The sequence below is a fragment of the Necator americanus genome, chromosome X (assembly GCF_031761385.1).
Source record: "Necator americanus strain Aroian chromosome X, whole genome shotgun sequence".
NCBI classification, from domain to species: Eukaryota; Metazoa; Nematoda; class Chromadorea; order Rhabditida; family Ancylostomatidae; genus Necator; species Necator americanus.
Genome location: NC_087376.1, coordinates 35177279 through 35189611, shown reverse-complemented (window position 1 = coordinate 35189611; position 12333 = coordinate 35177279). Strand labels below are relative to the sequence as shown.

At 42.9% G+C, this 12333-nt stretch overlaps 2 protein-coding genes across 3 annotated transcripts; both read left to right on the top strand.

Annotated features, from left to right (window-relative positions):
- Nucleotides 1–1866: 1866 nt before the first annotated feature.
- Nucleotides 1867–10290, top strand: RB195_026410 (uncharacterized protein; the record flags this gene model as incomplete). Its single annotated transcript, XM_064214952.1, has 7 exons — nt 1867–1921; nt 3019–3480; nt 4208–4301; nt 7444–7562; nt 9779–9916; nt 9979–10071; nt 10241–10290. The coding sequence occupies 7 exons, from the start codon at nt 1867–1869 to the stop codon at nt 10288–10290; spliced, it is 1011 nt and encodes a 336-aa protein (XP_064070833.1).
- RB195_026409 (uncharacterized protein) lies at nt 10000–12284 on the top strand (the record flags this gene model as incomplete). Of its 2 annotated transcripts, XM_064214950.1 has the most annotated exons (10): nt 10000–10071; nt 10241–10322; nt 10378–10550; nt 10680–10803; nt 10863–10936; nt 11012–11203; nt 11411–11566; nt 11648–11791; nt 11977–12105; nt 12162–12284. In XM_064214950.1, the coding sequence occupies 10 exons, from the start codon at nt 10000–10002 to the stop codon at nt 12282–12284; spliced, it is 1269 nt and encodes a 422-aa protein (XP_064070831.1). The 2 variants fall into 2 exon arrangements, with proteins under 2 accessions (XP_064070831.1, XP_064070832.1); XM_064214951.1 differs by lacking the exon at nt 10000–10071 and having other exon boundaries at nt 10319–10322.
- Between the last annotated feature and the right edge of the window lie 49 nt (nt 12285–12333).

Genomic DNA, 12333 nt, shown 5'->3' with positions numbered 1-12333 from the left:
TCCTTCGTCATTTTAGGACCTGGAATGTCTTATAATATTGATTTATTTCCCACCTTCTTCTCGTTCGACAATGCAAAGCATCCCGTCGCTCCCTAATAATTGACGAATACATCTTCATACATACGTAATTGATGAGTTTGTACGGGATTTCTGCATTGCATAATTTCCAGTTCTTTTTTTACCACGAAGAAGCCTTGTTCCTATTTTAATTTTTCCATGATGCAGGAACACCTAAGACGCACCACGTGGATAAACCACACGTTCCATTCCGCTGGCAACAAAGTGGAATTATCTTTTCTTCGTAAACGTGAAGAGGTTGCAACGAAGCATGCGACTGTGCAATTAAAAAAATAAAACCTTAATAAAGCTCCATGTTTGCATTTTTGCAGGATTTAGGTCAACTTTGGACCTTGTCTAGCTTGAGAACTTCTTGAACAACGAAAGGATCCTTACCGGATCAGTGTAACAAACGATAGGATATCTTCGTAATTCCATTTTCGACATAGCCGTTCGTCCCAAACAAACAAATCAATGTGCGCTGACGTGTTGCATGTCTCTACGGGAGACTGACGTGGAACGGTGACGCAACCACGAAAAGAATAGATGCACAATAAGGACGGTATTCTGGACAACGCAGTTTTCCGCTTTTTCACTTAATCTAACACATTCACAAGCTGGTGCAGTAGATGGTTTTCACAAGCCTCCACAGGTCGTTTGAACATATCCAGATTATCTCTTCTCGCCAAGTGTCATAGACTACGTGTAGGGACTAGATCTAGTTTTGTGTTCATGGAGGAAGAATTGCCTACTCCCGTCTTTGGAGTGAGGTATCTAAATAGCATTTCATTTAGATTTACCACTAACATGAGACGAAAACCAAATAAGTGAGTACCTAGATTAAGTGTTGAATATCCTCAGAGCCTTCTTCGATCATTCCATTTAAAGAGCTTGCTTCATAAATTTCGCAAATCTTTGCATGTAAATCTTAAGCGTCCTAACGCAAGCGACACATTTCTTTTTCATTGGCGAAGTTTCTTTGTATACACGTTAGTGAAAACGCTTGAAAAATCCAAATACTATACTTTTTTGCGATCCACAAGCCTTTTCAACCACAATATTGGCTAATTCTGACGTTTCGTCACTGTTGTTGGGAATCGATACGAAGCTGAGAATAATTTTGTTCTAATGATGGGTTTCATGCTACCACGTGGCTAGTTTTTTTCTTGTGATTCGTAATAGCTTTAAAGGGAAGGGACCTTAACAGCGATAAAAATCTTAACAGCAGCGCATCACGAAATTGATGTTGGAATCTTTCCGAGAATAGAGGGTGTTGGAGTGTAGCTCACGACTATGAACGTCATTACGCCCAATTTTCCACATCCAGAAAAGAGGCGAATGAATCAGCTCTGTGTGACCCCCCTCCCAAACAATACAACTTATTACGCAGCAGAGCACGGACAACTCCGTCGTTATCCAACATCCGTAGTCTAACAGCTTAACTGAAATAAACAGCAAAAGCTCCACCATTTTATTACTCGTAATAGGTTGCTTCGTTGGGAAGAAAGGACCAAGCAAGCTTGTTTCGCACGCTTTTGTCTAGGATTATTACGTGAGAAAGAGCATGATCACGGTGATGCTTGTAAACTATACTTCTACCGAAATCTATTCATGGAGAGGTCCCAATATCGTTTATTTCGTGACAAGCCTGTCTTCAAGCTTCAATTATTATGGTTGGATGGAGGTAGCGCGTGGCAGTCATCCAGGAATATCAATCGCACCGTTGCAACTATGTAAGTGTGAGCTAAAATACAAAACATATTCTGCACAACTGAGTTCTGTGGTTATGATGCATTGAAACGTTTGATAATGTTTCAAGACGACTCCTTCCCTATCAATTTCGCTAAAGGATCGATTGCTAACGGTATGCCACAAACTACAATTCCACCTTACGGCTAGACGAAAAACTGCTAAGACTTGTGAAGATAACAGCAAAAAGATTTATAGCGCTTCTTATTCCTTCGTGTCTTCAGGATAATTTCGTCACTGTTTCTAATTATTTCGCGTAGTGAAAAAAATCCGCCAGAAAAGCGGAATAGGTGGTCGTCTAAGGTAGCAAGGTCAGAATGAGTAGGATGGGGTAATTCGATTGACTCTCTGAGTAACTCATGGATGATGTTTTTCTGCTTCACTAACACCTTCATTCAGCTGACTGCGGCTGTATACTTGCAAACTTCCTATACATCATCTGGAACTGTTGAAGGTGAAACTCAGCAAAACCAGTAAGGAACTATCAAGTGTGTAAGACCCTCAGAATTCTACCAAACTAATAACATCACCAGACGCTCAAACCTTCCCCGCTCCGTTGCAGCTTCTGAAGGCTGATCCGGACTCACTGGTTTTCCGAGCAAGATTTCCGAGATAGGCAATTCTATTTCATATATCAGGCTGGTTTTCTCCGCTAGCGAATCTTTTAAACTAAGGCTTTTTCCAAATCCCTGAGACAAGAGTACTATGCACGTCCAATATCGAAGATTACTTCTAAGGCCCCTCTCATTCATTCGTTTCCAGTGACGATGTAGAAGAACTCTCTTTCCCCTTGAAAGCGCTGAAAAAGCCATTAACGATCGCCATAAAAAAAACATAATGACACTCTAAGCCAGTAAGGAAGACTTTTTTTTCATAAATGAGGACGTCAATCAAACGCGTCAGGTCGGCTTCCTGCCGTGGCTTCTCGCACCGTTTCCTGTATACGGAAAAAGTACGATAAGGGCACTAAATAACAGGCGTCAACCACACAAAAAGGAGGAATGAGTTGACAAAATCAAAAGTTCTAATCAATTTTAGCTCACACTAATAGTGCATTATTATCTCTGATGTGTGACGCGCAAAAAAGAAGATTAATTCTATCATTCAACAGCGAATGGTTTGAGAATGATGTTGGAGGTTCCTGTGTAGTGTGTGCGTGTATGAACGTCCATACTTCTTTAGGTGCACTCCTCGTCCGCCTTCACTGATCAGGTAACGGTAACGGTAACGGTAACGGTAACGGTAACGGTAACGGTAACGGTAACGGTAACGGTAACGGTAACGGTAACGGTAACGGTAACGGTAACGGTAACGGTAACGGTAACGGTAACGGTAACGGTAACGGTAACGGTAACGGTAACGGTAACGGTAACGGTAACGGTAACGGTAACGGTAACGGTAACGGTAACGGTAACGGTAACGGTAACGGTAACGGTAACGGTAACGGTAACGGTAACGGTAACGGTAACGGTAACGGTAACGGTAACGGTAACGGTAACGGTAACGGTAACGGTAACGGTAACGGTAACGGTAACGGTAACGGTAACGGTAACGGTAACGGTAACGGTAACGGTAACGGTAACGGTAACGGTAACGGTAACGGTAACGGTAACGGTAACGGTAACGGTAACGGTAACGGTAACGGTAACGGTAACGGTAACGGTAACGGTAACGGTAACAAACAAACAAACAAACAAACACACACACACACACACACACACACAAATACGTGACAGAATAGGCCCGTTATTATATAGCATGATATGTCGAGAAAGAGAGTATTAGGGATTCTATGGAGGCACAAATAAATAAGTTAAATAAAAACAGTTTGGCACACTTAAAGGCATCACCCCACGAATCTGAGGTGGTACGGATTTCAGGTGGAGTGCTCGTATACGGGATCGTAGATGATGTAGAGGTGAGTGATTCTGTCCATTTCTTGCTAGTTGCCGTAAAAAACGGCCCGGAAGATACGGCTTCGAGCGTTCCTTCGCGCTATTTTCCACAAGGAGTTCGATTGGAGCGCGCCAGCCGTGTGCACACGCCGCATCTTCCGGGACGTTTTTTTACGCCAATTAGCAAGAAATGGACGGAATCACCCACTTCTCCATAATCTACGATCCCGTATACGGATACTCCACCTGAAATCCGTACTACCTCAGATTCCTGGGGTGATGCCTTTAACTAGGTGGCGTTCTTAGTAGACTGTCCCCATATAGACTACAGCTGTCGAAATTGTAGTGATTTACATAGATGTGATTGTCACATGAATCATTATGTATTCCCAATTCGGTGAGGATATCAAGCAGATGTTCCCGTTTTTACTGTATGTACATTGCTTCGAATTCTGTATTTCTCTTTGTATTAAAAAAAATGTTTGTGACAATGTAGAAGTACTTAGGTATGCAATCGTGTCAAAACGACCTGAAGCTTGGTGCAACGGAAGTGGTTACGATCGATGTGAGACCTTCGCTAACTCCAATCGGAGTGCAGAGGTAGGAAATGGTCCCGCTGTGCCACTCGCAGCCGCTTACTTAATTTACCGCAGGATTCAGGTCGTTTTGACTCCGAAGCAGCATTAATTTTTGAGAGGATAGAAAGAACAGTGGAGGCTTTGTGTTACATCGAATCCTGGGTTTCTGTTACAGGGCTGCACCTCAACCTAATTCAAAGCATGCATTTTAGAAGTGCAGTTCTAGGGCAGTGGCAATTGGCAGCAATTTACAGTCCTCTGTGTAGTGTATCAATTTCAGTTGACTCACAAACTGTAGAAAAGTGCTTGGAAATTAAAGAAAGTGGTGGTCCCAGACTTTCTGTAGCTCGTTTGCCCGAACACGAACATTTTGCATTGTACAGATCAGGTTGGAGAAAATCACCTGTGTTTAAACCCGAACAAATCACCAGAAATCAGGTGTTACACCTCTTGGGAATTTACCAAGACTTCTAACCGTTAGACCATGCTAAGAACCTATGTGCAATTGTATTGCTGTCATTTAAGATTTCTCCGCACTGAAAAAAGTGAAAAGTAAAGAAGCTAAGAAAATCGCCGTGTGAAACCGTCAAGAACTTTCGAACTGTTTCGCTCCCGGTCCCATCATCAGTGAATGAAATGAACGGTAAATCAGTGCACAGTTGATTCTAGCAACAATGTTGGTCTCAGTTCTAGTGGAGAAATACAACTGCCATTTCACATACACTGTTACCACTTGCAGTTCGAAAATCTGGTCCCTTATTTTGATCTCTAACAGGAAACAGTTAAGTGAAGCGGTGGTCTTTCACCAATATTTAGAAAGATGAAGGTGTCTACCCAGAAAAACGGAATGCGAAAATCCATGTACAGTGGTTTTCTCCGCTCTGTTTATGCAACCACATTTCGGTCTCAAATACTTTTAATACAAGTTACAGGTGCAAGTTCATGTATAACGCTACGAAAAACGCGTCACACTGACCTCGGTGGACCGTGTCGACTGCAGTCCACTCAGATTATCGCGTATTCTTGCTTTCTGCACAGTTTCTTCACAACCATAGCACAATGGGGTTAAAACAACCTGACTCATGGTTCTGTAACTCGTACCATTGGTCAGAGCAGCCAGACTTGTGATGCAATTCTGTAAGCGGTTGCGTTTGTGATGGAAAACGTCGCAAGCTCAACATCGGGTGCTGGCTTGAACTTCTTCATGTGTCTCCGCCATTTCGAACGCGATATTATGCAGTTGTACAACTCCTTAGGTCCTTTTGAACAAACTATGGGCAGTTCCGTCTGACCTTTCCTGGCAGTACCTTCGTGCAACCCTTACAGGAAGATCATCCATTGCTTTTGAAAGACAACTCTCATGTTAGTCACTGTGCCGTTACCAGCTTATACTTTTTAAAGCTTAGGACATGATTCCGTATTTTCTCTATGCTGAGAAGATCCTGTACCCACCAGAATTCAGTACCAAAGAATATCCGCATACCCAACCGTATATCCTCAGAATAAGGGTCATGACATAACATGCTGTTCAGGGTTCCTGCCTGATAGATTACAGTATTACAGGGTGACTGGTAGTCCTTTATGACTCCTAGCGTCACTGTCACCACTTCTCTGCACAAGAAACCATTTAAAACAAGCAATATTGACATCGATAGGCATCGAATGACAGTTCAAATCCGCACTTTTCGCCTGTGTTTTGGGAATATCATTAGTTTCCCGGGAGAAAAAGAGAGAAATGGATCGATGAGAAGCGAAGAATTGGGGAAAACTCCACATAGCACCTCTAATTGTTATTTGTTGTTTGCTGTTACTGATTAATTTATCGCAGCACAGACCGTGCACGAAATGCCAGCGTAGCATGATCCGCCACCCCTTCTCAGAGCGCTTATCAGCGAATCGATCGATAGTGTTCGTATTCAGATCCAGGATGAGGCCATTCCCGTATGAAGCTTAGCGTAAGGACGTTCGCGACAGAATTTCGTGCCCGCTCTTCTGTGATCTTAGCATAATGAGCTTAATGAGCGACAGAATGCTCCTACCGTTTCATTTGGAATGTTTCAACGTAATCGCCGACGGTGTTTAACAAATGACTCACGACGATGTCGTGTCACGCATCCAAGGACTGCAAACAGCGCAAAGCGCCTCAGTACGGACGCAAGTGGCGAAGGCGGACAACTGGCCAACGACCTCCTCAACCACCAGCCATCCCTACATCCTGAGGAACCCAAGCCGAACTTGCAGCTCGAAATTGATTGAGATTGATCAGCGAGCCAACAGTCAGCGAGCGGCAGAGCGCAGACACATCAGCATCGCCCGAAGTCCAGTCGATAGTCGTGGGTGGACCGGTTGTGCGCGGCGAGAGAGCGTGTATCCACGAGAGACCACGACGAGCAGGAGTTAGGGACGTAGACAACGAAAAGGGCGGACGTTCGGGTGGCGCTCAGACGGCTGTGGAGGCCCATAACGGTGCCGTTTCCCCCTTTCTCTCCTGCATAGGGTGGACGGATCCGTGCTTGTGTTGGTGGTCGTCCACTCTCCAGTGTTGTTTGTCTGAGCCGTGATCGCGCTTATCTGTGACTGTAAACGGTTGCTGGGCACTGCGTTACGCCTTCGTGTTTCGCCGTTCACGATGTTGTTTGTAGATTCGCGGGCGCTGAGTCCGGTTTCTTTATGTTCTTGGGCTAGATGTTGCCGCTGACCTAGTTTTCCCATTCGAAACGGGCCTCCTTTTTTCATTATTGATTGTCAGGGCAACTGAGACCGGCTCGCGTTTGCCACTTTGTGAGGCTTATCTTGGCGAGCGCTTGTATGTTGAAGCGAACAATCTATTTTGATTCGTAGTTCCGTTCGCTCGCCAATACATTCCATCCTTCGATCATCACTAGATCACCAGCTGCATTCATTCGCCGCTTTTTTTGTCATGGAATTTCGCTTCGAACTTCTGCTGTTTCGAATCTTTCACGCCGTCTTTTACGTACTAGTCTGATACCATAAATATTCTCTTTCTTAAACTGTTTATCTCAAACTTTGAACCTTGCATTTCCTCACGTTTTTCAAGGGCTATTGCATCACTTTAGTTGGACGACCGGTATCAGAGGGATCTTAAGAAATGAATGCATAGAGGAATCATCCAGTTCAAATGTGCGAATCTTTTTTTTTTTCAGGATCTCCTTGACACTTGGAAAACCCGTCTACTTTTACTGGGAGTGCCAGTTGTGCATGTTCTTGCACCCAACAAACTTCGTAAGATACTGCGATTTTATGCTCGACAACCCTCAGGAAGGTTAGTGGTTCGCTAGTTATTTGTTACTATTTCCAACATACCTCGCGAGTTGGATTGCGTAAGTAACACTATATTTTCTATCTTTGAAAAAAACATTCTGAATTGTCTGGATTTACAAGAAGCATTTAAAGGCACCACCCCACGAATTTGGGGAGGTGCGGGTTTCAGGTGGGGTGTTCGTATACGGGATCGTAGATTAAGGAGAAAGAGATGATTCCGTCCATTTCTTCCTAATTGCCGTAAAAACTGCCGGGAAGATACGGCTTCGGGCGTCCCGGGGCGCATTTTCTAGAAAGAGTTCGGTTGGAGCGCGCCAGCTTTGTGCACGCGTCGCATCTTCCGGGCCATTTTTACGGCAGTTAAGAAGAATGGATGGCATCACCCTCCTTCCCATAATCTACAGCCCCGTATAGGCATAAACCACCTGAAACCCGCTCCATCACCGGTTTCGTAGGGTGATGCTTTTAACGAATGTTACTATGGATGGTAGAACGAGGAAATATCACTTTTTGTTAATGGGGGGACGCAAGACGCAAGCACTTATCTTTGTCTGGGTGGAAACAACGTGGTCTCCGTAAAGTAACAACTTTCCTATCTTGATGCATACTCTCTCCTCTTCGGCTCAATCGCGTTTGGGAGGACAAACACAAGATGTGTCCAGATAGTATTCGAAATTCTACAAGGTAGTCAAATAGTTTAGAGCAGTCTCAAGAGCAGATTGACTTATTACAAATCACATCTTTTCCTTGTCATTCTTCGTTAGCCTAGGGGTGCTTTGGTTGAAGACAGCCTATGACGATTTCTTTTTCAGTGGGTTTTGCGGACGGATCGATAATGACTATCAGTATAGCTGCCCGCTGATTAATAATATATATCAGAAGTGAAGTCGTGATCGTAAATATTGGTCGTCATCGCCAAAAACGTGGTAGTATTAAGTACAAGGGGACAAGAATTCGAGGAAATTGTAGTTAGGGGAGGGGCACTCAGTGGCGCTATTATTTCTAGACGCCCTGTCTTACTTTTTTTCTTTTAGTAACTTTATCTTACATGTCATAGATCGTCAGATCGTCTCTAAGACTAATACTTTTGCCTTAGGATCTGATTGATTCAGTTATTTACTTCCAGAAATAAGGGCGTCACTGAATGGCCCCGGCAACTACATTTTACCTCAAGAATTCTTGTTCTCTTATAAAGAAATAATAAGGAAGAGAAGTCTTTTTCGACATCAACTATCTTTTAGCTCAGTGCCCTCTTCAATCATCACATCTTCAGCACGTTTATTAGCGTGGTGCTTTTTAACAAGCTATAGTTACTAGGTACTGTAGCACTTGAAAAGGAAGCTGTTGTCATTCGTTAGCTACTAATGTAAGATCTGAACTGTTCCCATACATTCGTATTATATGATTTTGCTGTTAATGCAGAGAATGGACTAGTGTGTTTGTGTTACTACACTTCATTTAGTGCAAAATGATTTCGTTTTGGTAGGCTACTTTGTTTTCGGAGAGGCGGGTAGATCAGTAAAACGCATTCATGTTTAATTGTTTAAAGCCAGCATATCACTAATCCGAGGAAGACACGGAGAGGGAATGCGCAAGAAAACTAGACATGGGGTTGTAGATTGCGGGATCAAGGGTGGTTCCGTTCATCTCTCCCTGATCATCGTAAAAAACCAAAACCACTTCTTTTATTACGAGGTGCGTTAGAGGGCTCCACTATACACGCTCCTATCCCCTTAGCAGCCTATTCATGGGGTTTACTTGAACAGGATACTCGTCTTCAACGTCGTTCCTTACGACGATCAGGGAGAGATGAGTGGAAGCACTTTGAAGATTGGAAGCATCCCTAGTCCCGCAATCTGCGACCTTAACTCTATATTTTCCCGCGGATTCCTTCACCACGACTATTTCCTGGTATGCTGCCTTTAATGCGGCGGATTTGCGTAGTTCGAGGATATGCGATTATTTCTCTTTTTTCAACGTATAAAGTGTAATTGGAATTCGAGCCGTATAGGTCACTTTGAAGAGTTGCAGTTTTTTTTTTGTGAAAAACATGTTTCCAAGTTTGTTTTGTGAGATTGAAGTGTACATTGTGGTATGGTTCATTCGCGACTTGCGTTGGCCACGTTCGGTTTGTTTATGCTTGGCAATCCAACCGCTGAGGGTCGGTTCATTGCATGTTATTATCTCTCTGGTGTGCTTTCATGATGCGAGTTCCAGGGAGGTTGTCAAGAAAAAGAAAGAAACTGAAGACTAGCGAATCGTTAGCGTCGTTTTTCCCCGACGCCATTCTTTGCGACACCGAAATCGTATGCAATTTGCATCGCGATATACTCTTCCAAGATTGTAGTAATTATTGTAAGTGCTTAAGAATAAATTTTAGACAGCACGAGAATTTGTTCTGTGGTTTTCTTTAACAGACGAACGGCAATTAGCTCACAATGGCTCTCAATGTCAACCGTGCTGTAACCGATCCATTCTACCGCTACAAAATGCCGAAATTGCTTGCAAAGGTGAAGTTATTGCACACTAAAGAAAAGCATATTTGCGCTTAATGAAGTGGTGGGGTTCTTCTTGTTATTTTAAAGCTTTTTCGAAGTTTTTCCAATAATCACAAAGAACTGAATAGTAGAACCATGCATTTGCTTGGCTTTAGAAGTTGATCATGTGTATTTCGTTTAGGTCGAGGGGAAAGGCAACGGAATCAAAACTGTTGTTGCGAATATGTCTGATATAGCTAAGTCTCTTGAACGCCCACCTATGTGTAAGTTTCTCATTTTTCGGACACGGATCCACCTTCGGCATCTGATCAATTTCAGATCCGACCAAGTACTTCGGTTGTGAACTGGGCGCACAGACCAACTATGATGCGAAAAACGAGCGTTACATAGTGAATGGTGAGCACGACGCTGCGAAGCTCCAAGATATTCTGGATGGCTTCATAAAAAAATTTGTACTCTGTCCAGCATGTGAGAATCCGGAAACTGCGTTGGTAAGTTAGTAAAATATAAGTAAACCTAGTTGTTACATAAGATTTAAATACATTTGAATGAATGTAACAATTTATTACTCGCGTCTTTTTTCAACCTTATCCATCATAAAAGAATTTGAACATGTTTAGTCAGTACGTCGCAATCAGATTCACAGCAAGTGCAAAGCGTGCGGACATGCATTCATTATCGATAGTCGACATAAGCTATCTACATATATCCTCAAGAACCCGCCCAAAGTTGAGGTTGACTTCTGTAAGTTTTGTTCGTCGGTTCATTTTGAACCATAGTTTGGAATCAGCTAGCTTTTTCAGCTAAGGACAGCAAACAGAACGGCAATGGACATGTCAAAGAAGAGGATCTTGGAGTGGAAGCTAATGGGGATAGGGTAATTTGAATTAGTATTTCTTTCCACTATCGTACCTGACTATTTTATGCCGTATTGAGTCGACTGCTATTGTAGAACAGCTCTAACGATGATGATGATGACGATTGGGCACCAGAGGAAGACGAAGCAGTGAACACTAAACTAGCTGCAGGAATTGGAAAGCTGGTAATCGATAAGGACCTCGACAAGAGTATTGAGGAACGCTTGGACATGCTGCATCGTTTCTTCCTTGATGCGAAGGAAAAAGGAACTGTTGGCGATGGAAAGGTCGGTGCTCCCATTACATCATACAGTGCTGTTTTTTGATAAGGTTGAAAAGTACGAATTTGTATGGGTTTCTTGTTTTCTTTCAAAGTAAGTAGTCTATTAAGAGGGATTTTGCTTTGTTGTTCGTAAATGTGTAACGCCTTTGGGGTTTTCAACTCAGTAGGGACGAAGTTCGTCGCTACATAATTTATTCATTTCCTTTTGAAGGCTTTGGCCGATGAAGCGGAGCGTCTAGAACTCAAACAAAAGGCGCCGCTTCTTCTTGCTGATGTCCTTTTGGATCAAAACATAATCAAGGATCAAATGGCGCAGATCAGAAACAATAGAAAAACGTTACTAAGATTTACGCTTGGTGATAGGAAGGTATGGATCTATTTTCTAGAGCTGCTTTTCCTCAGTAGGACTCACAGTTGTGTGCAAGCATCTGAAAAGAAGTTAATTTAGGCGCAACGCTACCTTTTGGGTGGTATCGAACAACTTATTATAAAACATGAAGCAATATTATTACCGAAAGCTGCTCACATAATCAAAGCCCTCTACGATAATGATATTTGCGAGGAGGAAGCCATCCTTGCTTGGGGTGAAAAGGTGAGCGTTCTGTGAAGGTTTCAAGATAGTAGTCACTCTGTTCTAGCATTTCTCGCTTTAGAGTTGTTAGACACTTTCTCCCGACTCTGCAGCAGAGTTTTGGAAATTGTTGTAAATCGCAGTCAATCTCTACAACTAAGCTGTATGATGATTTATGAACTACTGGAAGTGCTTCAACATTTCAGCCGTCGTCGAAGTATGTTACAAAGACACAATCTAAAAAGATTGTCCAGAAATGTGAAGCAGTCCTCACGTGGCTCAGAGAAGCTGAAGAGGAAGATGACGACGAAGAAGAATCTGATGACGAAATTGACGTAAGTTGGACAATTTTTGTTTTTATTTCCTCGTTTTTATAATTATGCCATTCTAGTTCGATGATCGTGCACAAAAGAAAAGCGTGTACGCGGAAAAGGCAAAGGTGCAAGCTGGAGCGAATGAAGACATCAAGGTTCAAGGCGATGATGGCGTCGAAATCGATATTGATGACATTTAATGTTCTTGAATTCACAGAAGAAAAGTTTCCTTAATGCTCTGATTATGTA